Genomic DNA, 26,986 nt, shown 5'->3' with positions numbered 1-26,986 from the left:
TAATAGTAATATTTGGATATTTTGGGGAAATTAAGTGAGGTTATTCATAAAAGTTACTCATCTTACTGCCTGGCACATAAGTTTTTGGTAAATATTAACTGCTATATTTGTATGTCAAAGTGCAAAGGTAGCTGAAGGTTCAGACAGACTCATGGACCCATGTAATGAATTCAAAAATGAGCAAACAAAATAGATGTGCCTTTAATCAGAGAAAGAGGCTCAAAATTATACAACAAATGCACAGCATCAACTGATGGAGTGGAATCGTTTATCCAATGTGAAAAGCGGAGTATCAGATGTTTGAAATAAACTCATCAAAGGATGAGTCCCTGGGGTAATGTCCATCCAGCTGAGGGAATCTCAGCAAAGAGTTCCTTTAGGGAAACTGGCTTTGGCCCAGCAACAGTTTCACTGGGGACAAGTAATGAGTTCAAGCTTTCATTCTTACCACTGCTAGAGGAGAAAAAAAATCACATCTTTTTCAACTTCCAAAAACCAAAAGCAAAACATTTCCCCAAATGCTCTGAAAGTGAAAGCACAAGGGACAGAACTCTAAGATCCAAGGGAAATGAAGAGCAGAGGAAAGGCTTATCTGCAGACACTGTTTCCTATTCCCAATCAGTGCCTGAATCAACTCCTTCAACAAAGGGCATATGCCCATAATGCCCATATTTCATGAATACAAGACAGAGAAAAATATGTGTCATATTTTGAAGGTGGAAATGTGAGTTCGAGAAAGTATCTTTCTCCCTTTCTAGCTGAAAGAGAAAATATTACTTTCAAATTTTGTCAATTAAAAAGGCAAAATAAAAAAAAGATAAGTACATTGCCTTTAATCCGTTCTCATATTACCATGATTTTTGTGACTTTTATTCTAAACTACAGCATTCTCCTTAAAATAAAACTTACTGAAGAAAATCAAAACCCCAAATGGAAAGTAGTATCATTTTGCTTTTTGTTTCTTTCTTAGGGAAGACAAATAGGCTGAGAATAAGTTTTGACTCCTTCCAGTGGGAAAGGAGTAACAACACTAATTCTCTCCAGAAGCTGATGGTTATTATTTCTCATGACGTTGCAACTGATTTTTTCAACTTAACTTCTAATCCCTGGCCTAGGTTTGTGAAACATTATTGGTCACCCAAAAGTAAAATACAGCCTTCAGGATGCCCTGCTGGGAATTCTCCCATTCTCCTCAACCCTGGCACAGAGACTTACTTCATTGACATTAAACTCAAGTAGCAAGTGAAGGAGAAATGATATACTGCATGGTAAGTCACACATAACACAAATAATGGGCTTCCTAGCACCTTGTAACATTTCAGGAATAACAAATGTCACAAAAGTTCTTTAGGGAAAGTGGAAGATCCAAAAGAGTAAGTACCTTCAAAAACAATATTTTCTAAGGATTATTATTTTTTCAGTTGATAAAAGTAATGTATGTTACTCATAGAAATTTTAAGAAATGTGTATGAAGAAGAAAATCATATAACCTACCATTTGATCTTGAAAAACCACTATTAATTTTGTTTTATATTTTCTAGGAATTTTTTATTTCTCAGTGTTATTAATTTTTAAATAAATGTATATAAAGAACTACATAAACTTGCTACACAAAGAACTCTATAAAGTATAAAGGACTTTATAAACCTTTACTACTCAAAATCATAATTACCTTATTACTTATTAGAAATTTAGAACCCCAAGTCCCATCTACTCCTTTTGAGTCCGAATCTGTATTTTAACATGATCCCTGGAAATACACTGTATGAATTTTTTCTGCACTGCTAATTCTTATTTAATGGGTATAAATGTTTTAAAAGCTGTTAGTATTTCTCAATTGCCAGCCAGAAAAAAAAATTTACAAGTTAATATTCTCTCCAACAGTTTTTGTGAGTGTCATTTCATTGCACCTTCATCAACCCTGGTATCATGATTATTCACTTTTGTTAATTTGAAAAAACAAAATTATATATTTCATATTTGAATTAACAACCTTCCTCTAGAAATGTGGAGTTATAGATTTAACTCCCACAATTTACACTGAAATTTCATATTCACTTCTTAAAATGCCTCTTAATTTTATTGAAAAGAGTATTTCTAATTTTTAAGACATTTCACCATGCAGGAATATAAATATATGTTCCAAAATATCCCTTGCTTTGAAAAGTACACAAGAATACAGTAGGCACTCAGCAAACTTTTACTGAATTTTTGAAATGATTTAGGATATTGATCAGCTTATGAAGCTAAACTTAGGAGATAAGCCTGAAAGGATTGTACCTAGCACATAAGTATTCAGTTTACGGTAGCAAAGTGATAATTGATAAAAAATGAACTAAGGTTCATGATGGACAGCAATCAAAAAGTTAATGCTATTATTTCAAAATGTTTTACTAAAAATATGTTAAGAAATATTGTTCTTTATTATCCAAGTATTGAAACTAAGATAGGTAGTATTATAGACAGTTCTTAAATTTCCCAGGGACAGAAATCTCAAGTCATCTTGTCATCTTAGAAGTAACTCTAAGGAAAAATAAAATGGAGAAAGAGAAAGAGACAGACAAAAACAGATACAGACAGAGAAAAAGGTGAAATAAAGTGATTAAAAAGAAAAAGTGAGTTTCTCTAAGGAATTTAGTGAGCTTTATATTGGACTAAAACCTAAGCAAGAAGGTCTTTCAACACCCGCTGAGAGCATTGTGGTCTCCTTGCTTGCAAGTTTATGAGATGAAAGAAAAAGACTAGGCCATCTTCTGCCCTCTGGAGAGAAAAAAGCATGGACCATCAATCTGAGTTAGAATATGGACAGCTCTAAAGAGTAATCTCTTTTCCAATGAAAGAAGAACAAATTTGTAAAAGAGGATTGACATGAAAATCAAGCAAAACAGTACTTGATAATTTTAAATCAACTTAAATTCTCAATCCAGGATGCAGAGAGAATTTTCAGATGTGATTTCCAAACCACTACTGGTGTCTTTAAACAGTTCTAAAGAATGAAAGAAAATGTTTTAAAAACTGAAATTGAATAAGGACATCAGTTTAAAAAGTTGATTTTAAAATTTTTTTGTAAGCTCTCTGTTTAAAAATATATGCCAGAAAGTTTTCCAGATACAATGTCATTTTCACCATTTTTGTGCTATTTATCTATTTTTAGCTTGGCCGTCTATCCACAGTTGTTGAAAATAATATATGTTAACCTAGAAAAAGTTTTAAGTGATCTGAAAAAGCATTTTTTAATGTTCTAAGTATTTTAATCAAACACATAGGTGAAAATCACTAGAAATTTTATCAAATTCATAGGCAATAAAAATATAAATGGAGCTAATATTTGAAAGTCAAGCTCTCAATCAACTGAAACATTTAGTGAAATTCAGTAATTAACCTCTCTCACTTCAAAGACTCAACAACACAGCATCAAATGCAGCCAGTCTGGTTTTAAAGAAGTTCTTGTGAACAAAACTCTAAGGACTTTAGTAAAATGAAAACTCAATAGGGCTTCCTAGGTGGCGCAGTGGTTGAGAATCCACCTGCCAATGCAGCGGACACGGGTTCGATCCCTGCTCCAGGAAGATCCCACATGCTGCTGAGCAACTAAGCCCATGCACCACAACTATTGAGCCTGCGCTTTAGAGCCCGTGAGCCACAACTATTGAGCCCATGTGCTGCAACTACTGAAGCCCACGCACCTAGAGCCCATGCTCAGCAATAAGAGAAGCCACAGCAATGAGGAGCCTATGCACCACAATGAAGAGTAGCCCCCACTCACTGCAACCAAAAAGAAAGCCTGCTCACAGAAAAAAAAAAAAAAACTCAATAAAAGTCAAAAGTTTAAAGTTACTGCCCCAAAAAAGCCAAAGAATTTAAGCCTGCATGAGTTTCTAGAGCAAAAGAGATTATAATATCACTGTGCTCTGTGTCAGCCACACAGTATGATGGATATTCTGTTCAGTTTTAGTAAGATCACATCTTCAGAAAGGTATGAACAATCCAAAGAAGGCAACCAGGATGGTGAGCACCCTGGAAACAGTCATATTCAGCTGAAGAAATCAAAAGTGCTTAGTACAAATATGGAAGATTCAAAGATGACATGAGGACCTTCCTCAAGTATTTTCAAGTGCTGCTGTGTAGCCTTATTCTGAGCATCAACATAACGTAGTTGAAACAACACAAATCTGCTCAGCACTGCCACTTACTGCTTTCCTGTGGCTCAAATATTACTTCCGGAATTGTTGGAAGAGTAAAACAGGATAATAATTGTTCAAAGTCCTAACAGAGTGTGCACATATGATGGGCGCATAATAAGTGTTAACTTCCATTCTCTGAGACAGAAGTAAGACCACGTAGATAAATCAAGATGGGAACATGACTCAGAAAGGTAAGAGAGAACAAGAAAGTTTATTACAACTTCTAAAAACAAAAGCTCTTCTGCCTTTCAATGAGCTTTCTGTCTTGGACTATTCCAGCAGAAGCTAGATAACCAATTAGCAAGAAGGTAGAAGAGAGGGGCTCTTACTGCTGGCAGAAGAAGAGGCCACATGACATCTATGGTCTCTTGCAGCTCTAAGATTCAGTGAGGTCGGACCAATAAGAAAATGTGAGTTTTTTTAGATCCCATTCTAATCCATGATATCTCTGAGGCCAGTGAATACAAGCAATACATTTTTCCAAGAAATAGAAGGCCAGACTTGCAGTTTCTTTATTTCCTCTATAGTACAGGAGGAAACAGGTGAACAGGAACAGAATTCAACTATTCCCCTTGAGTCCCTAGGACACAACACACTGAATCAACTGTCCTTCAAGCTACAAAAACAACTGGAAAATAGAGAGTTAGGCAGACAGTGGTAGAAATGGGATAACATATTTAACTGATGAAAAAAATTTTAATAATAAAAGTAATGGTAAACCAAAGGCTACAACAAATGGAATTATAACACCCAAAAATGCAAAGAAATGATTGACAGTATCTCTCTTACATGTCTCCTCAGTGTCTATCGTTGTCTTCTTAGTATCTTCTCTCTTTTTAAAATTTATTTTCATTTTACTTCTTTAAGTTAATTATTTATCTTGACTTTGTATAAATGAATAAAGGGTGATCTGCCTCAGGCTATGGATAACTACAGGAGCTGAATATCACATATCACAAAAGTAGGTAAGAGTAAAATAACTCTACAGATAACTACCTATTCTGGCCTTCTCACTTCAGCCATTTGAAAAGGATCACCTCTTTTTTAACTACTGTCTTGAAATAACACCTGCAGCAGATCTCATTTGCAATGGCCAGCTGATGCCATTTTATATCCACATTTGAAGATAAGTTCAGCTCTTGAAGTTGAACTATGTTGTATGGTATTTGTATGCCTTTTAACTATTCTTACTACAAATAATTAAATAAATAAATAAGGTAACCATGTAAAAATGAAAAAGGAAAAAAAAAACCCACCATTCCACCTAAGTGGTATGATTTGAGGGCTGCTTGGGAGATCCTATGTACTCCTCCTCAGATGATGTAGTGATGTCTCTTAGCACCAACATTTAATCATTTTATGAATTTGATGCACTTTTTCCCCAGGGATAGTGACATTTACGATACACTGATGCTGGAAGAGCTCTAAAATAGTGGGGGGGATAAAAACACTAAAATAGGAGCCAAAAAGTCTGGACTCTTCTTTTGATCCTGTGACTTATTGGTTTGGGACCTCAGGCATTTAACCTTTTTGAGTCGTTATCTCCTCATATATGAAATGGAGGCAATAATCCTTGCTATGGCTCCTGTATACAGTAATTAAGAAAGTACAACAAATAATACATGTATTACATAAGGGTTAACTTGCTCAAAACTAATCCTTTTCAAGCTACCCTTCCAAAGAGGAAGTTACTGCCTATGAAGCTCCATGGAAATGAAAACAGCTGTTCCCCAGTGCTTACAGCAATTACTTGGCAATTACTTTCTGCCCTGTGGCTGAAGGAAAGAATTCTGCTATTAGCTTGTAGTATCTTACTGCTGCAAATGCAACGCTTGAACCCCAGCCCCCAATCACATCAGGAGAAAAGCTGGTGCGCCCTCTCCCCCAGCCATAAACTCTGAGCCTGCTTCCAGTAGGACTAGAGCCAAATTTTCTTCATTTTGATATTATATACCAGCCCTAATTGCATTAGGGGAGGAGTTAGCACTTCCCTAATCATGTAACTAAAAAAAAAACGCTATAGCTCAAACGTTGGGGTGCCCTTCTTGGAATGTAATATCCTAGTTTTCTGTGTGTCATTGTGATTATAATGAGCAAGAAGGACCTACCTACCTGGGACTGATCCTGGGTCAACAAGCTAATGCTGCTCCAATAAATTTGGTGTTTGTGCCATCTGGCTATGTGCCCTTGTGTATATAACATGGAAAATGAAGATGGCTAAAATCTTAGCGGTGTTCAGAAGGTTAAGTTCGTGCATGAGCTTATTGGAATTTTTTCCCCAGAAAACTGGTGTTGTTAAGAAAAAGTGAACAGAGCATTTGAGCTCCAAGCTTCTAAAACTGAAAAGGAGGGGGAAAATAGGTGAAACAGAGATGATAGTCCCATATTCCAAATTCCTTCTGGGTTCAACTTTGGCCTAGGCCAAGGCCTAAAATTTAGATAAACTTTTCTCTGTTCCCTTCCACTCAAAAGAATAGCCAGGCTTTCTCCAGGGCTTAATAAACCACAAAATCAAAGAATACAACAGAGAAAAAAAGTTGCATCAAAAACCTGATTTCCATAAGGCTGCTCGTTTTAGAATAATATTTGTTGGTGCTCCTCTCTTATAGTCATTTGAGTATTGAACTGATCCTCATTTCCCAGGAAATCCCACAGGGGAGCCTGGCATGGGTGGGGGGCAGTATAGGAACAGATCATTCAGGAAGTTCTGTAGATTCAAAACTAGGTGACCTTAATATTAATACAAACCACAGTGTAGCCATCAGGAAAATGATCCTATCATTTAAGACTAAAATGGTATCCCTACCAGGGAAGACCATCTATAAAGAAAATGAGAGCTCTGGTGTGTTTGATGGGCAAAAAAAAATGATCTTAAAAGGAAACATTAGGGAGTTGCATCTGATGTGGTCTGGGAGGACTTTCTATTCACATACACGTGTATATACACATACATACATACATGTACTTAGCCTGTCACATGACTAAAATTGCACAGGCAAAAACATTATTTTATATTTTAAAATCAGCTTATAAGATTAACAAAGGAGTGTAATAACATCTAGCATAATTCCTGAACAGTTTATACTAGTTCACAAATCTTCAATTTATAAATTATAAACTGCTTTAGTATACACTATTTTATGCAATTCTTATATCATCCTTGTTATGAAGGTATTATTATTCACATTTTACAGAGAAAGTAACACAGTCTCAGAGGTTAAGTGCTTTCCTGAAGAAATACTCCTCAGGAAGTGGCAGAGCCAAGATCTGTTATGTCTCCAAAGCCCAAGCTCTGCCACACCAGTGGATCTCAAACCTGGACTGGGGCCCAGAAATCTACATCTTTCAAAGGCTCCTCCTATGATTCTGATAATATCAAAGCCTGGAGCCAATGTATTACACCATCCTACAGATAGAGAGAGAGTCTATACTAATAATGGTCTCTAAATGGTCACTTAGTGTAGCTAAATTGTAACTTGCTTCAAGTCACTCTGTGGGTATTTTCATACCTCACTTCAAAGCCGCACGTTCTCTCCTTTATGTCACTTACCTGATATTGTGGTTTTGTTCAGTGAATCTGTCAGTTCTAGTTTTTTATAATTAAATTACCCATGTCAAAGTTTATATGTTAATTTAGCTTTAGCCTGACACCCATCTTTACTGTCTAGACCAATGTCCTCCAAAGTTTGTTTCACCAGGCAACCCAATGAGAGATGCAGAAAGAAAATATCTGAATTTCTATTTTTACTTTAATAATAAGAAAACTTTTTTCAAAATTTTTACTGATATTCACCATATCAATTGATAGTGGTTTATAGATAGTTTAAAAGTGAATTGTCATATGTAGAAGAGTATACTCAACTACTATATTATTGGGATGCCCAATCAATCAAACCTAGAAATCACTGGTCTAGGCCCCCTCCCCTACATGCAGGAAAATGTGCTCATCTCCTGGGGAGGAATTGGGAGGCATAATTCCCTTTGTATCTGTAATTTCTGCTGCAATCCTCACAGGATGGATGGGAATGATGACCTCAGAGCCAGAAATTTTTCTCAAACTGTGAGTGAGTTCATTCTCTTAGGCTTCCCTTGCCGCTGGGAAATACAGATCTTCCTCTTTTCCGTATTCTTCATAACTTACATCCTGACCCTCCTTGGAAACATGGCTATCGTGTGTGCAGTGCGCTGGGACCACCGGCTCCACACCCCAATGTACATTCTGCTGGCCAACTTTTCCTTCCTGGAGATCTGCTATGTCAACTCTGATGTGCCCAACATGTTGGTTAACTTCCTCTCCCAGACAAAAACCATCTCTTTTGCTCGGTGCCTCCTCCAGTTGTACTTTTTCTTCTCACTGGGCACAACAGAATGCTTATTTCTCTCCATCATGGCCTATGACCGGTTCCTGGCAATCTGCCACCCTCTGCGCTACGCCACTGTCATGACTACTAAGTTCTGTAGCAGCCTGGTCATCATTTGCTGGGTATACGGTTTCCTCTGGTTTCTGATCCCAGTGATACTCATTACTCAGCTACCATTTTGTGGCCCAAATGTGATTGATGACTTTCTGTGTGACCTGGGTCCTCTGCTGGCCCTGGCTTCAGCATGTATCCCAATCCCCGGTACTGTTTTCATATGTGGCACCATGAGCTCCTTCCTCATCTTTGCCACCTTTTTCTACATTACTGGATCCTACACCCTGGTGTTGAGGGCCGTAATGCAGGTGCCCTCAGTTGCTGGCCAGAAGAAAGCCTTCTCCACCTTCTCCTCACATCTGGCTGTTGTGTTTCTATTCTACGGTTCTGTCATGATGACATATGTGAGCCCAGGGGCAGGACAAGCAGAGGGCATGCAGAAGTTCACAACTTTGTTCTACTCAGTTTTGACTCCTTTTTTCAACCCCATGATCTACAGCCTCCGTAATAAAGAAATGAAAGATGCCTTGAAGAAACTTCTAGGAGGTTCCTAAAATTGGTACTATGCACATTAAAGCTGGAAAATCATTGTTCTACAACAGATTCTTTAAAGGGCTCACAGTAATCACAACCACATGTAGCACTTTCTATTGGCACTTATCTCCAACAGTGGTTTTCAACTAATTGACTCAGAATTCGGGGTATTAGGATCTAGGCACAGGTATTTTGAAAAGTCCCCCAGGATACTATAATATATAGAGAGGGTTGAGAACCATAGCATTCAAATTAAGTAATTTCTAAATTCTGTGATAACACAGAATGAGACCACACACACATCCCTTTTCTTTTCAAAAGCAACTTGGGTGCAAATCAATCAAATTGAATATTCAGTAGTAATAAGTCATGTTATAACCCAAGTATAATAATCATTGTTTGCCAAAAAAAAAGTGTGTTTCCAAGATAGATCAGTCTTTTTTTTACATGCTTATTTTGAGGAGATTATGCATACACCAAAAAAAGAATATGAAAAACTATCCTGGCATTGTACTGGCCTTCAGAGTGACCCAGATTAGCAATATTTCTTTCCTGTCCTCAGAGAAACCACAACCTAGTTATAGAAATAAACTTTTCTAACCTTTTTCTGTTTTGTAACAGCTTAACAGAAATATAGTTCATATACCATAAAATTCACCTTTTTAAAAGTGGAAAATTCAGTGTTTTTTAGTCTATTCAAATAGCTGTGCAACTGTCACTACAAAAAAATTTTTAGAATATTTCATCACCCCCAAAAGAAATCTCATACCCATTAGCAATCACTCCCTACTCCCCTCTCCCCTCAGCCCCGGCAACCATTAATCTACTTTTTGTCCCTATGGATTTTGAAGTATATTTGATGAACAATATTGTGTTAGTTTCAGGTGTACAACACAGCAATTCAGTATTTTTGCAGATTATAGTCTGTGATAAGTTATTACAAGATAATGGGTATAATTCCCTGTGCTATACAGTATATCCTTGGTGCTTATATATTTTTATATAGTAGTTTGTATGTGTTAATCCCATATGTACAAATCCTAATTTGTCTCTCATCTCTCTCCTCTCCCTATTGGTAGGCACAAGTTACCAGTTTATTCAGCTGTATGACTTTAATATATTTTGGATATTAACCCCTTGTCAGTCACATATTAACAAATATTTTCTCCCATTCTGTAGGTTGTCTTTTCATTTTGTCCATGGTTTCCTTTGCTGTACAAAAGTTTTTAAGTTCAATTAAGTCCCATTTGTTTTTTTTTTTCTATTTGATTATTTTTGCTTTTATTTCTTTTGCCATAAGAGATTGATCCAGGAAAGTACTGCTACAATTTACATCAGCATTCTGCCTATGTTCTCGTCTAGGTTTTATGGTTTCCATTCTTACATTTAGGTTTTAAACCATTATTAGTTTATTTTTGCATATTGTGTAAGAGAATGTTCTAATCTCATTGTTTTATAGGTGGCTGTCCAGTTTTCCCAGAACCACTTGTTAAACAGCCTGTCTTTTATCCACTGTATATTCTTGCCTCCTTTGTCATAGATTAACTGACCATAGGTGTGTGGATTTATTTCTGGGCTCTCTATTCTGTTCCATTAATGTGTCTATTTTTGTGTCAATACCATGCTGTTTTAATTACTGTAGCTTTGTAGTATAGTCTGAAGTCTAGGCAGATCATACCTCCAACTTTGTTCTTTATTCTCAAGATTGCTTTGGCAATTCAGGTCTTTTGTGGTGACATATGAATTTTAGGATTATTTATTCTACTTCTATGGAAAATGTCATGGATGTTTTGATAGGAATTGCATTAAATCTGTAGATAGCTTTGGGTAGTACAGCCACTTTAACAATATTAATTCTTCCAATCCAAGAGCATGGGATATCTTTCTATTTATTTGTATTATTCTCAGTTTCCTCCATTAATGTTTCATAGTCTTCAGAGTATAGGTCTTTCACTTCCTTGATTAAGTTTATTCCTAGGATTTTTGTTGTTGTTGTTGTTAATGTATTTTAGTTATTTTATTTATTTATTTATTGGCTGCATTGGGTCTTTGTTGCTGTGTGCAGGCTTTCTCTAGTTGCAGTGAGCAGGGGCTACTGTTCATTGTGGTGCACAGGCTTCTTATTGCAGTGGCTTCTCTTCTTGTGGAGCACAGATGTAGGTACATGGGCTTCAGTAGTTGTGACACAAAGACTCAGTAGTTGTGGCATACTGGTTTAGCTGCTCCATGGCATGTGGGATCTCCCCAGAACAGGGCTCAAAACTGTGTCCCCTGCATTGGCAGACAGATTCTTTTATTTTTTTTTAAGCTCTTTATTGGAATATAATTGCTTTACACTCTTGTACCAGCTTTTGAGGTACACCAAAGTGAATCAGCTGTATTTATACATATATCCCCATATCCCCTCCTTCCCATGACATCCTCCCACCCTCCCTGTCCTGGCCCTCTAAGGTATCACCCATCATTGAGTTGATCTCCCCCTTTGTTATACAGCAACTTCCCACTAGCTGTCTATTTTATAGTTGGTAGTATATATATGTCCATGCTACTCTCTCACTTCATCCCAGCTTTTCCTTCGCCCCCCCCCCCGTCCCCCCAACCTCATGTCCTCCAGTCCATTCTCTGCATCTGCATCCTTATTCTTGTCCTGTCACTGGGTTCATCAGTATCATTTTTTTTTAAGATTCCGTATATATGAGTTAGCAAACAGTATTTGTTTTTCTCTTTCTGGCTTACTTCACTCTGTATGACAGACTCTAGGTCTATCCACCTCATTACATATAGATCCATCTGATTCCTTTTTATGGCTGAGTAATATTCCATTGGATATACGTGCCACATCTTCTTATCCATTCATCGGTTGATGGGCATTTAGGTTTCTTCCATGTCCTGGCTATTGTAAATAGTGCTGCAATGAACATTATGGTACATGTTTCTTTTGGGATTATGGTTTTCTCTGGGTATATGCCCAATAGTGGGATTACTGGGTCATATGGTAGTTCTAATTTTAGTTTTTTAAGGAACCTCCAAACTGTTTTCCATAGTGGCTGTACCAACTTACATTCCCACCACCAGTGCAGGAGAGTTCCCTTTTCTCCACACCCTCTCCAACATTTATTGGTTCTAGATTTTTGGATGATGGGCATTCTGATTGGTGTGAGGTGATACCTCATTGTGGCTTTGACTTGCATTTCTCTAATGCTTAGTGATGTTGAACATCTTTTCATGTGTTTGTTGGCCATCTGTATGTCTTCTTTGGAGAAATGTCTATTTAGGTCTTCTGCCCATTTGTGGATTGGGTTATTTGCTTTTTTGGTATTAAGCTTCATGAGCTGCTTGTATATTTTGGAGATTAATCCTTTGTCTGTTGCTTTATTGGCAAGTATTTTCTCCCATTCTGAGGGTTGTCTTCTTGTCTTGTGTATGGTTTCTTTCACTGTGCAAAAGCTTTTCAGTTTCATTAGGTCCCATTTGTTTATTCTTGATTTTATTTCCATTATTCTAGGAGGTGGGTCAAAAAGGATCTTGCTTTGATGTATATCATAGAGTGTTCTGCCTATATCTTCCTCTAGGAGTTTTATAGTGTCTGGCCTTCCATTTAGGTCTTTAATCCATTTTGAGTTTCTTTTTGTGTATGGTGTTAGGAAGTGTTCTAATTTCATTCTTTTACATGTTGTTGGCAGATGGACTCTTAACTACTGCACCACCAGGGAAGTCCTGATGTGATTTTAAATGGAATTGTTTTTGTACTTTGTCTTTCTGACAGTTCATTTTTAATGTATAAAAATGCAATAGATTTCTATATATTAATCTTGTATCCTGCAACCTTACTGTATCCACTTATCAGCTCTAATAGTTTTTGGGTGGAGATTTTAGAGTTCTCTATATAGAGAATCATGTCACTTACAAATAGTGACACTTTTACCTTTTCCTCTCCTATTTGGATACCTTTTATTTCTTTTTCTTGTCTGACTGCTGTAGCTAGGACTTCCAATATTATATTAATTAGAAGTGGTGTGAGTGGGCATTCTTGTCTTGTTTCTGAATTCAGCAGGAAGGCTTTCAGCTTTTCACCACTGGATATTATGTTGGCTGTGGGTTTGTCATAAATGACCTTTATTATGTTGACATATATTCCCACTATAACCATTTTGATGAAAGTTTTTATCATGAACAGATGTTGAAATTTGTGTCTATTGAGCTGATTATGTGATTTTTATCCTTCCTTTGTTAATGTGGTGTATCATATTGATTCATTTGCATATATGTAACCATCTTTGTGACCCTTTGTGAATAAATCCAACTTTACCACAGTGCATGATCCTTTTTACATATTGTTGCATTTAGATTGCTGCTCTGATTAAAAGACATAGGGTTCCTGATTGGATCAAAAACAAGACCCTTCAATATGCTGCCTATGAGAGACTCAGTTCAGGGCCAAAGACACACACAGACTGATAGGGAAGGGATGAGAAAAGACATTTCATGCAAATGGAAAAGACAAGAAAGTGAGGGTAACAATACTCATATCAGACAAAATGAACTTTAAAAGGAAGGCTATAACAAAAAAAAAAAAGACAAAGAAGGGCATTATAATGTTGTTTGCAGCAACCTAGATGCAACTAGAGGTTATCATATTAAGTGAAGAAGTCAGAAAGAGTAAGACAAATACTATATGATATCACTTATGTGGAATCTAAACTATGGCACAAAAGAACTGATCTACAAAACAGAAACAGACTCACAGACATAGAGTACAGACTTGTGGTTGCCAAGGGGACGGGGTGGTGGAAGGAAGAACTGGGAGTTTGGGATTAGCAGATGTAAACTATTATATATAGAATGAATAAAAATAAGGTCCTACTGTATCGCACAGGGTACTATATTAAATGTCCTGTGATAAACCATAATGGAAAAGAATATAAAAAAAAGAATGTCTATATGTGTATAATTGAGTCATTTTGCTGTACAGCAGAGATTGGCATTACACTGTAAATCAACTATACTTAAAAAAATTAAATTAAAAATGTTTTAAAGGACATTATATAATGATAAAGGAATCAATACAAGAAGAGGATATTATACTTGTTGACATATTCATACCCAATACATTAGTACCTAAGTATACAAATCAAATACTAACAGACATAAAGGGAGAAATCAACAATAATACAATAATAGTATAGGGGACTTTAACACCCCACTGACATCAATGGACAGATATTCCAGACAGAAAATCAATAAGGCAACAGTGGTCTTAAATGGCACAACAGGTCAGTTGGACTTAATTGATATCTACAGAACAATATATCCAAAAACAGCAAAATACACATTCTTCTCAAGTTCACATGGAACATTCTCCAGGACAGAGCATATACTAGGTCACAAAACAAGCCACAACAAATTTAAGAAGCTATAAATTTTATCAAGCTTTATTTCTGACCACAACAGTATGAGATAGAAATTGACTACAATGACAAAAATGGGAAAAGAACAAACACACGGAGCCTAAACAACATGCTACTGAAAAACCAATGGGTAAATGATGAAATCAAAAAGGAAATCAGAAAATATCTTGAGGCAAGTGAAAATGGAAACACAACTTTCCAAAATCAATGGAATAGAGCAAAAGTAGTTCCAAGAGGCAAGTTTATAGCAATATAAGCCTTCTTCAAGAAACAAGAACAATTTCAAGTAAACAACATAACCTATCACCTAAAAGAATTAGAAAAAGAAGAAAATAAAGCCCAAAGTCAGCAGAAGGAAAAAAATAATAAAGATCAGAGAGGAAATGAATAAAATAGATATTAAAAAATAGAAAAGATCAATGAAACCAAGAACTGGTTTTTTGAAAAGATAAACAAAATTGATAAACCATTAGCCAGGCTCACCAAGAAGAAAAGAGAGAGGCCCTAAATAAACAATAAAAGAAATGAAAGAGGAGAAATGACAACCAATACCACAGAGATACAAAAAATCATAAGATAATACTATGAACAGTGGTATACCAACAAACTGGACAAGCTAGAAGAGATGGACAAATTTCTAGAAACATGCAGTCTGCCAAGACTGAGTTGGGAAGAAACAGACAATTTGAATAGGCTGACCACTAGAAATGAAATTGAATTTGTAATTATGAAAAAAAAAAAAGCTCCCAGCAAACAACAGTCCAGGACCAGATGGATTCACAGGGGAATTCTACAAATCATATAAAGAAGAGCTAATACCTAACCTTTAAAACTATTCCAAAAAAACTGAAAAAGAGGAAACATTGCCAAAACCAAATAAAACACTACAAAAAAAGAAAATTACATGCCAATATCATTGATTAATATAAACGTGGTTTGACTTTTAAAATTACTTAAACAGGCACACATAGAAATTAAACTGAATTTTTATCCTTTCCTAAAATATCTTATATTTTCCATTTGCACAGAAAGGCAATGGTTTCTTAGCACAAGTTTATTTCATAGAGGAAAAGTAAATGTGTGAAGTATTCCCCAAACAGTAGGAAAACTCACAGCTTTTATTGTAATTGCTTTGCATGAATTGCATTTGGCATCCCTACCTGGCCATATAACCTTTTGGTTGGGGCCAGCGTTTTTTAAGTTTATAAGATTATAATTTTTGGAAAGCAAACATGGACTTATGAATGTCACCATAATTTTCCTATAATATTAACTTTTCCTAAGGGTTTAAGTGGATTTATTCATCATTCTGATTTATGTAATCCTTATATCACATAGGGAGTATTGCCAGATTATATGTGTGGACTCATATAGAATATACGTGCAAATAAACATGTATAAAGCACATTAGTAGACATGTTGGCAATATTTGATCCATTATATAAAGGGTCAATTTATGAGATGAGGGTACAATTTTATAGTATTTTTTTTTCTGATTCAGACCAAGCTTTAACTTTCTCAGTTAATCTGTATGGAAGGTAGAAGGATTTGAATTGGAATTCTACTAAATGAAAATGACTTACATATTCAATATACAATCCTATATACCCAAATATATTCATAATTTAACATGTTTATGAGAATAATATTCATACCAATCGACACTGGTCTCTAGTTTTCTTTCCTTTTGATATCTTTGTCTAGTTTTAGATTCAGAATAAAACTAGCCTCATAGAATGAATTGGAAGGAGTACTTCCCCATTTTTATTTTTGAAATTCTATTCCTCAATTACTACCTCCTTTTATCTTAAATATATATTTCTTAGTATGCCATTTTAATTCCCTTTTTGTTTCTTTTGCTATATTTTTTAAGTTATTTTCTTAGTGGTTAAATCTTAACTTAAAACAATCTAGTTGCAATTAGTCTGAACTTAATTTCAAGAGTATACAAAAACTTTGTTCCAGTATAGGTCCTTTCTCTCCCTTCTTCGTACTGCATTTGTCATAAAAATGACATCTTTATGCATCATAAGCCTATTTGCACAGTTTTATAATTATTGCTTTATGCAGTTATATTTTGAAACAGGAGAGGAGTTACAAGTAAAAATATTTTTTTTAATTTTATTTTATATTCACCTTCACTATTATCTTTACTGATATGCATTACTTTTTTTAATAGATTCAAGTTACTGTCTAGTGCACTTTCATTTCTGTCTGAAGGACTCCTTTTAATATGACTCATAATGCAAATTCACTAGCAACAAATTCTCTCAGTTTTTGCTTATCTGAGAGTGCCTTACTTTTTTCTTCTTTTTTGAAAGATAGTCTTGCTAGATATAGAATTCTTGCTTGACAATTTTTTTCTTTCAGACCATTTGAATGTGCCAACCCACCCCCTTCTGATTTTGATGGTTTCTGATGAGAGGTCAGCTGTTAATCTTATTTAGGACCACTTGTATGTGATGAGCTGATTTTCTCTTGCTGTTTTCAAGATTTTTCTGTCTTTTTCATTCAAGAGTTTGCTTCTAATGTGTTTAGGTGTGGATCTTTTTAAATTTATCCTGTGTGGAATTTATTAAGCTTCTGTATGTGTTGATTAATGTCTCTCATCAAATTGGGGTACATTCACCCATTACTTCTTCAAAGATTCTTTCTCCACCTTTTTATCTCTTTTCTCCTTTTTGGATTCCCATTATATGTTGGTACACTTGATGGTATTCTACAGCTTTCTTAAACTGTTCATTTGTCTTCATTCCTTTGACTTCTATTTCTTAGATTGAATAATCTCAATTAATCTATTTTTAAGTTGCTGAGTCTTGCTTCTACCAACTCAAATATGCTGTTGAACCCCTTGATTGAATTTTTTTACTTCAGTTACTGTATTTTTCAACACAGAGTTTCCACCTGATTTTTTTTTTGATGATTTATATCTCTTTCTTGATGTTTTCTATTTGGCGAGACATCATTCTCATAATTTTCTTTAATTCTTTAGACACAATTTTCTTTTATTCTTTGAAGTTGTTATAAAAGCTTATTAAAATTATTTGCCTTGGGCTTCCTAGGTGGCACAGTGGTTAAGAATCCGCCTGCCAATGCGGAGGACATGAGTTCGATCCCTGCTCCAGGAAGATCCCACATGGCATGGAGCAACTAAGCCCGTGAGTAAAAAAAAAAAAAAAAAAAAAAAAAAAAAAAAAAATTATTTGCCTCATAAGTCCCAAATCTGGAATGCTGTTTTTTCCCGTATATGGGCCATATGATTTCTTTGCACGTCTCTCTATTTTTTCCATTTAAAACTGGATGTTTTAAGTAATATAATGTGGAAACTCTGAACATCAAATTTCCCCCACTTCTCCAGGTTTGGTTTTGATTATTGTTTTTATTGCTGCTGCTGCTGTTTATTTATTTAATGGCTCTTTTTTAACTAGTTCTGTTAAGTCTCTATCACCTAGTATGTGTACCTACTGAAGTCTCTGGTTAGCTTAGTGGTCAGATCATGATTGTACAGGAGGGGGAACTTTACTACATACATGGAGATATAGCTATAGATATATTAAAGCTCAAAAGTGTTCCTCAACTCATTCCTGTTAAATTCTGCAGTTTAATCCTTCAGTTCAAATATCAGAAACATCACACTTCACCCTATAAAAGTGAAATAAATTCTTTGTTCCTAATCATAATTTTAGCAGAAATTAGTGTCAAGAAAATTCTTTGTGCCCTCAAATACCAAACATTTTAATAAATAAATCATTTTGAAAAACTTGATGACTATGCATCCTAGGATATCAATTTTCATGATGGAAGAAATGATGTTATCATTGAAAAGACAAAAACACTTCTACCTTACAGAAATGATGCTGAGAAAATGAGCAAGTTCAGTTCATAACCCCCCAAAAAATCTCTTTTTGTCACTGAATGATATGTATTCACTAGTAAATTGTTAGCAAGAGTCAGTCTCATTAGAGATTGCTCCAAACCAGTAATAGAAAAAGAAAGTGGTTAAATATCTGATCTAAATTCATACATACCCATGTGCACATAAACACACCCAACTAACAAAAACAAAAGCGTTCATAAGTTTGTGTCATTTCTCCTCTCAGCAATTCCTCACTTAAAAGAAGCAAGAAAATTTCAATAATCATGTCAACTTTTAGGGACATCTACTAAACACAGTTTGAAATATGCTAAAGCGCTAGATGGAGATGAATCTTCTAGAAGTCTGGCATTTCACCACTTGCCCCATTGTCTCCTGGGCCACGCACACCAGGAAACGATATTTACTTATCACTGTTATGCTAGAAGCACAGAGCTGACCCAAGACAGAAAGCCTTTTACCAAAAAACAAAAGGGAGTAATCCTTTTCAAGCCAGGTTGAGTCTATAGGAAAAAGAATGAGACTCTCATGACATAACTCTGATAATGACAGATAAGAGAGTCCAAAACTTGCAGATAGACTCAAAAAATGAATAAAATTGAATGTAAAGCAATAAAAGATAAACAAAAACTTCATGTTCTAGCTAAGCTGGTGTTGCTGAGTGTTTGCACCATTATGAGAGTAACCTGTGCATAGGACAAAATAAATATCTGCTCTGAAAAGTAGTGATGATCATTCACTACTGGAGAAACTGGGTCCCAAAGGCCAATTAATGGACTCCTGAGGGAAGGGAACATTTGGGATACACTTAATAATCTTTCCTCATAAATTCTCACCTTTGGAACTCACAGGAGACTATATCCCTCAGGAGGAATAAGACATAGGTCTCAGGGCAACACAGATAAGTATCTGTTGTGCAGCAAATACACCAATTTCTTTCCCAGCCAGTATCAGTGTGCAGCAAACCCCTCTCTGGGCTGTTGGTTGCCAAGCATGCCATGTGCTCCATCTTGCCTGCCTTTTGTGGCAGCAAAACAGAAGATGACAAGTCAGACCCATGAGTTCTACGAGGAGATGGGTTCAGAAGGGGTACAAGTATAGGACAGCCCTTAAGTGTTCCTTTTAGTTCTGCCTTCTTTTGTGTCGCTATAAAAATAATAGCATCTCAGGTTACATGAATTAATGTAAGGAGATTCATCCTTACAACTAAGAAGGCTGGGAATCAGGGAAATGAGGGAGATGAGAATGAGGTACGAGCCTCAGTGTATATAAATTCTGTTCTTATTAACCAGGAGTTGTACACAGTCAGAACTATGTCTTTGGGGGAACAAAGATGTTAGCAAAGTGATGTCTGGAAATAACTGACAGAGCAACTATGAAGAGCAGGGAAGAAAAAGATCTTCAGGTTTTTTTTAACCCATGTTTGGCTCTGCCACAGAGCCAATGATTGTCTGCTGCCTCTGCAAGAAGGAAGAGCAGTGAGATGACTGAGCACTCCAGATTGGTGAGTTCACTCCCACATGATTTACAAACCCATTGGAATCCTCATACATGAAATATTTCTTGCTGTTTTCACTCTTTCCTCATCATTACTTTGGCTTCTGGGTAACTCTCAATTCTTGCTACAGGGAATTATTCACAGCTTTACTTTGCCATATATGATCTATTCACAAACTAAAGAGGAGCCTTGCAGTGAAATGTGACATGAAAAATTCAGAATTTCTCTTATCCTTTGTGTCACTGGTTGCAAGCATCAAGATCATCCTTAAAGCTATGACATTATGTGATCTGGAAAGTAATACATTTTATAACTAATACATTAATAAATATTCTTAGCTAGAATACTGTCATTGAAAGTTTCATGGTCTGTATTCTGCACTTACATTTTCCTGAATAAGTATCATCACTCAACCATGTCACTTTCAGTCATTTTGGCACAAGTGATAACTGTCCCTCACTAGCAGAGGGGGTCCCAAAAACAAATTAATAAGTTAAGATCAAATGGCTGGCAACAGAATCTTAGGTGATTTCAATGGTTTTCTTTTTGCTTCTCTCATCAGGGAAGTCACATGAAGCTTAAGACTAACTTTCACTCAGAGAAAGAACCTCTCACAAAGATTCTTAATCCACTTACCAAAACAGCTCTAACCTTCCACATCTGTTATAGGATGGGGACAAGAGAGGAGAGGAGAAATTAGAGGAATCCTCGTCCAGAGGGGCAGTTATGGCTCCCACCACTGTCCTTGGTTCCCAGAGGTCTCTGCTTATGACTATCTGACATTTATGATCCTCTCCAACTGTCCATAAACTAGAAGAATAGCAGCCTTTCTAGGAATCCCGACATCTCAGGCAAAAATATCAAAAGTCTGTAATATACCAGATCCATGGCTCACTTTTTCTGTATTTTTCTGGTTTCAATCTAGACCAAGATTTTACAGAAGTGTTAAAACAACTGGGAAAAGATGGGACCATTAGGTAAATGTCTAGACTTTCAAAGTTTTCTTGAATTAACAAACCATGATAAACACTGAAGAAATGGTGGCATTTCTTGTCTGGATTATCAGAACACCTTAAGACACTAATACTTATGATTCCAACACAGATCCAGAATAAAAGTGAAGTGCACAAGATTTCACTGTGCTGTTTGTTACCTTTCTCCTCTTCTTATGATGCCTAGCATTTGTATCTCCAATTCCAAAGATCCACCGAATTGAAATTTTGTGTTCAATATTAAGGGTCTATATATCTTATTCAATAGATACAAATATAAAATGTCCATACCTATTTATACTTTTAAGTATTGTCATTAACCTTCTCCAAGCTGCTTTCTCCATAAGATCCTGTCTTTGTTGGATCTAAGAAAATACTGAAAGAGGAATGAGTCTGATCATATCAAGCATTCTCAAAGTTTGACAGTCTTCAGCAGTATAGTTATATTATTTATTTAATAGAGTAATAGAATCTGAGGGACTTATGGATCTCTAGAAGGAAATATTCCTGAAGATTAGAGAATAAGGTCACCTTTGTCACTGTCATCTTTTTATCTCCACCTCTTAGGAACCCATGAATGTGTCAGGAGTCAACACAGTGACTGAATTCATACTCCTAAGTTTTCCCTGCTCTAGAGAGGTTCAGGTCCTCCTCTTTGTGCTGTTCTCCATGTCCTACATCCTGACACTGATGGGGAATGGGGCCATTGTCTGTGCAGTAAAGCTGGATCACAGACTCCACACCCCCATGTACACTCTGTTGGCCAACTTTTCATTCCTGGAGATCTGTTACATCAACACCACTGTTCCCAATATGTTAAGGAACTTCCTGTCTGAAACCAAAACCATCTCTTTCACTGCCTGCTTCCTCCAGTTCTACTTCTTCTTCTCCATGGGCATCACTGAAACCTTCTTACTGCCCCTCATGGCTTTTGATCGGTACTTGGCCATCTGTCAGCCTCTCCACTATCCTACCATCATGAGCAGCCGTCTTTGCATGAACTTGGTGGCCCTCTGCTGGGTAACAGCCTTCCTCTGCTATCCAGTCCCTATCTATTTTATCACACAACTCCCCTTTTGTGGCCCCAATACTATTGACCATTTTGTCTGTGACCCTGGTCCCCTGCTGGCCCTGTCCTGCATCCCTGCCCCTGGAATTGAGCTTTCTTGTTCTATATTGAGCTCTCTTATTATCTTCATCACCTTCTTCTTCATCCTTTGGTCCTACACCCTGGTTCTCAGAGCAGTGTTGCGTGTCCCTTCAGCTGCTGGCAGACGTAAGGCCTTCTCCACCTGTGGTTCCCACCTGGCTGTAGTGTCTCTGTTCTATGGAACCATCATGATGATGTACATCAGCCCAACCTCTGGAAATCCATCTGGGATACAGAAGATTGTAACCTTGTTGTACTCATCAGTGACCCCACTTGTAAACCCGCTCATCTACAGTCTCCGAAATAAGGACATGAAGACTGCCTTGAGAAAAATTCAGATGTGCACAAAAATTAGCCAAAGCAAATAAGAGCTCATGAGTGGAGAAAGATCATAATATTTCTTTTATCGTCATTTCTATTGCAACTGAAATAGTAGGTCTTTACCTACTGACACCTAGAAGCACAGACCCAAATTCATCTACTTCTGCCTAGTCAAGTATGGACAATAGTACAGCCAGTTATACCAGACCTTACCTTCAAAACAGGACTTGATACACAGTAACTTGAATTAAATGACCTAGATCTGAACTTTAAACTCTTCTGCTATCCTGACCGCCAATAACTACTTGCTCTTTTATTTCTGATCACTTTCCTCTATTTTGTGTACACATGCTTACACTTGGTTTCTCTGGCCTAATGATCTCTGCTCTACTCCTAGTAGAAGAGAAGAGCATTCACACCTTTTTTAGCTGAGATTAAAGGAAATTAGTGCCAATCAAATCATAATTGAGCCAAAATTTTTATTTAATTGACATCCAAAAGACTAATAATGATCTGAAGCACTGTCTATTTCATAATTATTTGGGAGCTCTTTTTTTATAAATTTATTTATTTATTTACTTATTTATTTTTGGCTGTGTTGGGTCTTTGTTGCTGCACACAGGCTTTCTCTAGTTGCAGAGAGTGGGGGCTACTCTTCGTGCTCAGGCTTCCCATTGCAGTGGCTTCTCTCATTGCAGAGCACAGGCCCTAGGCAAAAGGACTTCAGTGGTTGTGGCATGTGGGCTCAGTAGTTGTGGCACACAGGATTAGCTGCTCTGCAGCATGTGGGATCTTCCCAGACCAGGGATTGAACCCATGTCCCCTGCATTGCCAGGCGGAATCTTAACAACTGCACCACCAGGGAAGTCCAGGGAGCTCTTTAAAAGAATAGATTCCCAGGTCTTTCTCCAAATCTCCTATTTCAGAATATAAAGTGGACCCCAGAAATTCCTATTTTAATGTTACCCAGGTGATTCTGGTGCACCTAGACCAGCACCAGTCCACACACTGATCTTCCAGAGCCACTATTTCAAATAAATATGTGACATAGACAGAAAAATAAAAATCTTATATTAGTTGGGAAAAGTGAAAGAAGTTACAGTGAGTACTATAGGTGACAAACACTTGTGATGGTAGCAGTAGAAGTTTCTGCTCCTGCCTCTATTTTCAAATCTTCCTTTTATACAATAAGAAATAGATTACATCCTTCTTACCTTTTCCTACCTATGCAAGATAATTAAGATACGTAGAAATAGTTTTACATTTTAAAAGAAGATTAGCGTGTAGTAGCAATATACTTTTGGGTTAGTTTCAAATGAAGGAAGGTTGAGTTGAGCACACAGCTCAAAAGAGGTAAAATCAGACAGAGAGTAAAAGCCAGTGATTCTAAGATACTGAGACAAAGACAAATGCAGAGGAATTTTAGGACAGGTCTAGGTGATTTGGCTCAACTGTTTGGTCATAAATAAATTAGTCAGTTGGCATCTTAGGTTGATGCATTTCATTCATTCATTCAATAAACTTTTATTTACCTCTTTGATATGCACTGGATTTACATCAATGTAGAAGATCAAGTCCCTGCCTTTGTGAAACTTACATTCTAGTGAGGGAGACAGATGATAAGTTAAATTCATAAATCTATAATTACTAATTATAAGTACTAATTCCAGTAGTTATAAGAAATGTAAAAAGAATGAAGGATAAAGAAAAAAAATTTGTAACCATATGTGGTGATGCATGTTAACTATAACTAGACATTGCAGTAATCATTTCATGATATTTACATATATTGAATCATGTTGTACACCTGAAACTAATGTTATATGTCAATCATATCTCAATAAAACAAAAAAAAATAAAGGAGAGCTCTATTTTTATTTTCTTAAGTGACCTCCATACTTTCTCCATAGTGGCTGTACCAGTGTACGTTCCCACCAAAAGTGTAGACGTGTTCCCTTTTCTCCACACCCTCTCCAGCATTTATTGTTTGTAGATTTTTTGATGATGGCCATTCTGACTAGAGTGACATGATATCTCATTTTAGTTTTGACTTGCATTTCTCTAATAATTAGTGATGTTAAGCATCTTTTCCTGTGCTTTCTTGGCCATCTGTATGTCTTTTTATGGAAAAATGTCTATTTCCATTTTCTGCCCATTTTTGATTAGGTTTTTTGGTTATTGAGCTGCATGAGCTGTTTGTATATTTTGTTGATTAAACTCTTGTCGGTCACTTTGTTTGCAAATATTTTCTCCCATTATATGGGTTGTCTTTTCATTCTGTTTATGGTCTCCTTTGCTGTGCAAAAGCTCTTAAGTTTAATTAGGTTCCATTTATTTATTTTGGTTTTTATTTTCATTTCTTTCAGAGGTGGGTCAAAAAAGATCTTGCTGTGATTTATGTCAGAAAGAGTTGTCCTTATGTTTTCCTCTAAAAGTTTTATAATAAAATAGAGCTACCAAATGATCCAGCTATCCCACTCCTGGGCATATATCCAGACAAAAATGTAATTCAAAAAGATACAGGCACCCCAATGTTTATTGCAGCACTATTTACAATAGCCAGGAAATGAAAGCAATCTAAATATCCATCGATGGATGAATAGATAAAGAAGATGTGGTACATATATACAATGGAATACAATTTAGCCATAAAAAAGAATGAAATACCAAGTTCAACTTGGTGTACCCCCCAAAAAATAATAAATAAATAAATAAATTTAAAAAAAAAACAAAAAAAACCATATGACTTAAAAAAAAAAAAAGAATGAAATAATGCCATTTGCAGCAACATGCATGGACCTAGAGATTGTCATACTGAGTGAAGCAGGTCAGACAAAGACAAATATATATCTTATATGTGGAATCTAAAAAAAAATGGCACAAATGAACTTATTTATAAAACAGAAATGGAGGTACAGATGTAGAAAACAATCTTATGGTTACCAGGGGAGAAAAGGGGGAAAGGATAAATTGGGAGATTGAGATTGACGTATGCACACTACTGTATAAAAGATAGATAACTAATAAGGACCTACTGTATAGCACAGGGAACTCTACTCAATACTATGTAATGACCTATATGGGAAAAGAGCCTAAAAAAGAGTAGATATATGTATATGTATAATTGATTCACTGTGCTGTACAGCAGAAAGTAACACAACACTGTAAATCGACTATACTCCCCCCCCCCACAAAAAGATGCTATCATCAAAACACTAAATAAGTAAATAAGCAAAAGTATAAATATAGAAACTGTTGGGGTAGGATAGGGCATAGTTTACATCCGAATGGTTAGTGAATACCTTAGTTAGGAAGTCATATTTCAGAGTCAGATAATATACCATGCAAAGATCTAGGGCAATCAAGTCCCATGTAAGTACAAGTAAAAGCTTGGGGTTTTCAAAGAATAATAAAGGTTGATTTGGCCAGACAGAAGGAAAATGTATATGAGGCTGGAGAAGTAGGCAGCATCAAATCATCTAAAACCTCCTAGGCCACAATAAAACATATTTTATATGACTTCTTGGGGCAGCCCGTTCAATACAATATACTAAGAGGAAGGCTTAATAAAAATCTCTCTTTAGTAAAATCTTTATCTTCACAAGCTCTTCTAATCTTGGAACTGCTTATTTACTTACAAGTTTATTTATATGTGCCTTTATTATACTACATTCCGCCTTGTTCCATTAAGGATCTGATGTACTAAAGTGCACTAAAAGAAAGAATAAGAGAAATATGAATTTAAAAAGGAAAAAGAGTGAAAGATTGGGATTGCCATATATACATTACTAATAAGAAAAAAAATACCAAATTATACACTTTAAATATATGCAGTTTACTGTATGTCAATTATCTCAATAAAAGTTCTTTTAAAAAATTTTAAAGTAAAAATAAAATAAGGAAAAAGAGGATGATGATTTGTGGATTATAGGAAATTATGCTGGCATTAAGTCAAGCCTATAAATGTGTTATGAACTACCTTTAAAATGAAGTGAGGAATCATCAAAAAGCATCTTCAGTGTTTAAGTTTTTTAAAGTGTTCACCTATGATTCTCTATAAAGTGTTTCTTTGAATAAAAAAATGAATTGGGGAATGGGGAAACATTATCTGTTACATGATTTTCATCAACTGTAAGAAGAAAACAAGTCGGTTCACAGGGAAAGCTAAATTACTGGCTTCTAGTTCTATAATTTCTTTCATACGAGGGAGACTAAGAGATATACTGAACAGTGGTTTCCCAAAACATCTGATAAATATACATGTAGTTCAATACAGCTGCCTCTTATAGCATTTAAGATTCAAAGGTATTATATAGAAGTATAACTCAGTAGAAGCAATTCTTCCCAAATCTAAGAACTGTGGTCCAAATATCAGCTTTCTGATTATCTGCCTTAATCCAAAGGTCTGACCCTCACCTCACACCAGTCAGAATGGCCATCATCAAAAAGTCTACAAACAATAAATGCTAGAGAAAAAGGAAAACTTCCACACTTTTGGTGGGAATGTATCTTCTATGGATAACCGTATGGAAGTTCCTTAAAAAAACTGAAAATAGAATTACAATATGATCCAACGATCCTACTCCTGGGCATATATCTGGAGAAAACTC

At 36.0% G+C, this 26,986-nt stretch overlaps 2 protein-coding genes across 2 annotated transcripts; both read left to right on the top strand.

Annotated features, from left to right (window-relative positions):
- Nucleotides 1–8,199: 8,199 nt before the first annotated feature.
- On the top strand, nucleotides 8,200–9,153 carry LOC130844651 (olfactory receptor 11H6-like). The gene has a single exon (XM_057720770.1). The coding sequence runs from the start codon at nucleotides 8,200–8,202 to the stop codon at nucleotides 9,151–9,153; it is 954 nt and encodes a 317-aa protein (XP_057576753.1).
- Nucleotides 9,154–21,472: 12,319 nt separating this feature from the next.
- LOC130845881 (olfactory receptor 11H6-like) lies at nucleotides 21,473–22,423 on the top strand. Its single transcript, XM_057723703.1, has one exon. It carries the CDS (start codon nucleotides 21,479–21,481, stop codon nucleotides 22,421–22,423), a length of 945 nt encoding a protein of 314 aa, XP_057579686.1. The 5' UTR covers nucleotides 21,473–21,478.
- The last annotated feature ends 4,563 nt before the right edge of the window (nucleotides 22,424–26,986 follow it).

The sequence above is a fragment of the Hippopotamus amphibius genome, chromosome 2 (assembly GCF_030028045.1).
Source record: "Hippopotamus amphibius kiboko isolate mHipAmp2 chromosome 2, mHipAmp2.hap2, whole genome shotgun sequence".
In the NCBI taxonomy this organism is placed as follows: Eukaryota; Metazoa; Chordata; class Mammalia; order Artiodactyla; family Hippopotamidae; genus Hippopotamus; species Hippopotamus amphibius.
This window is presented reverse-complemented; position numbering and strand designations above follow the sequence as displayed.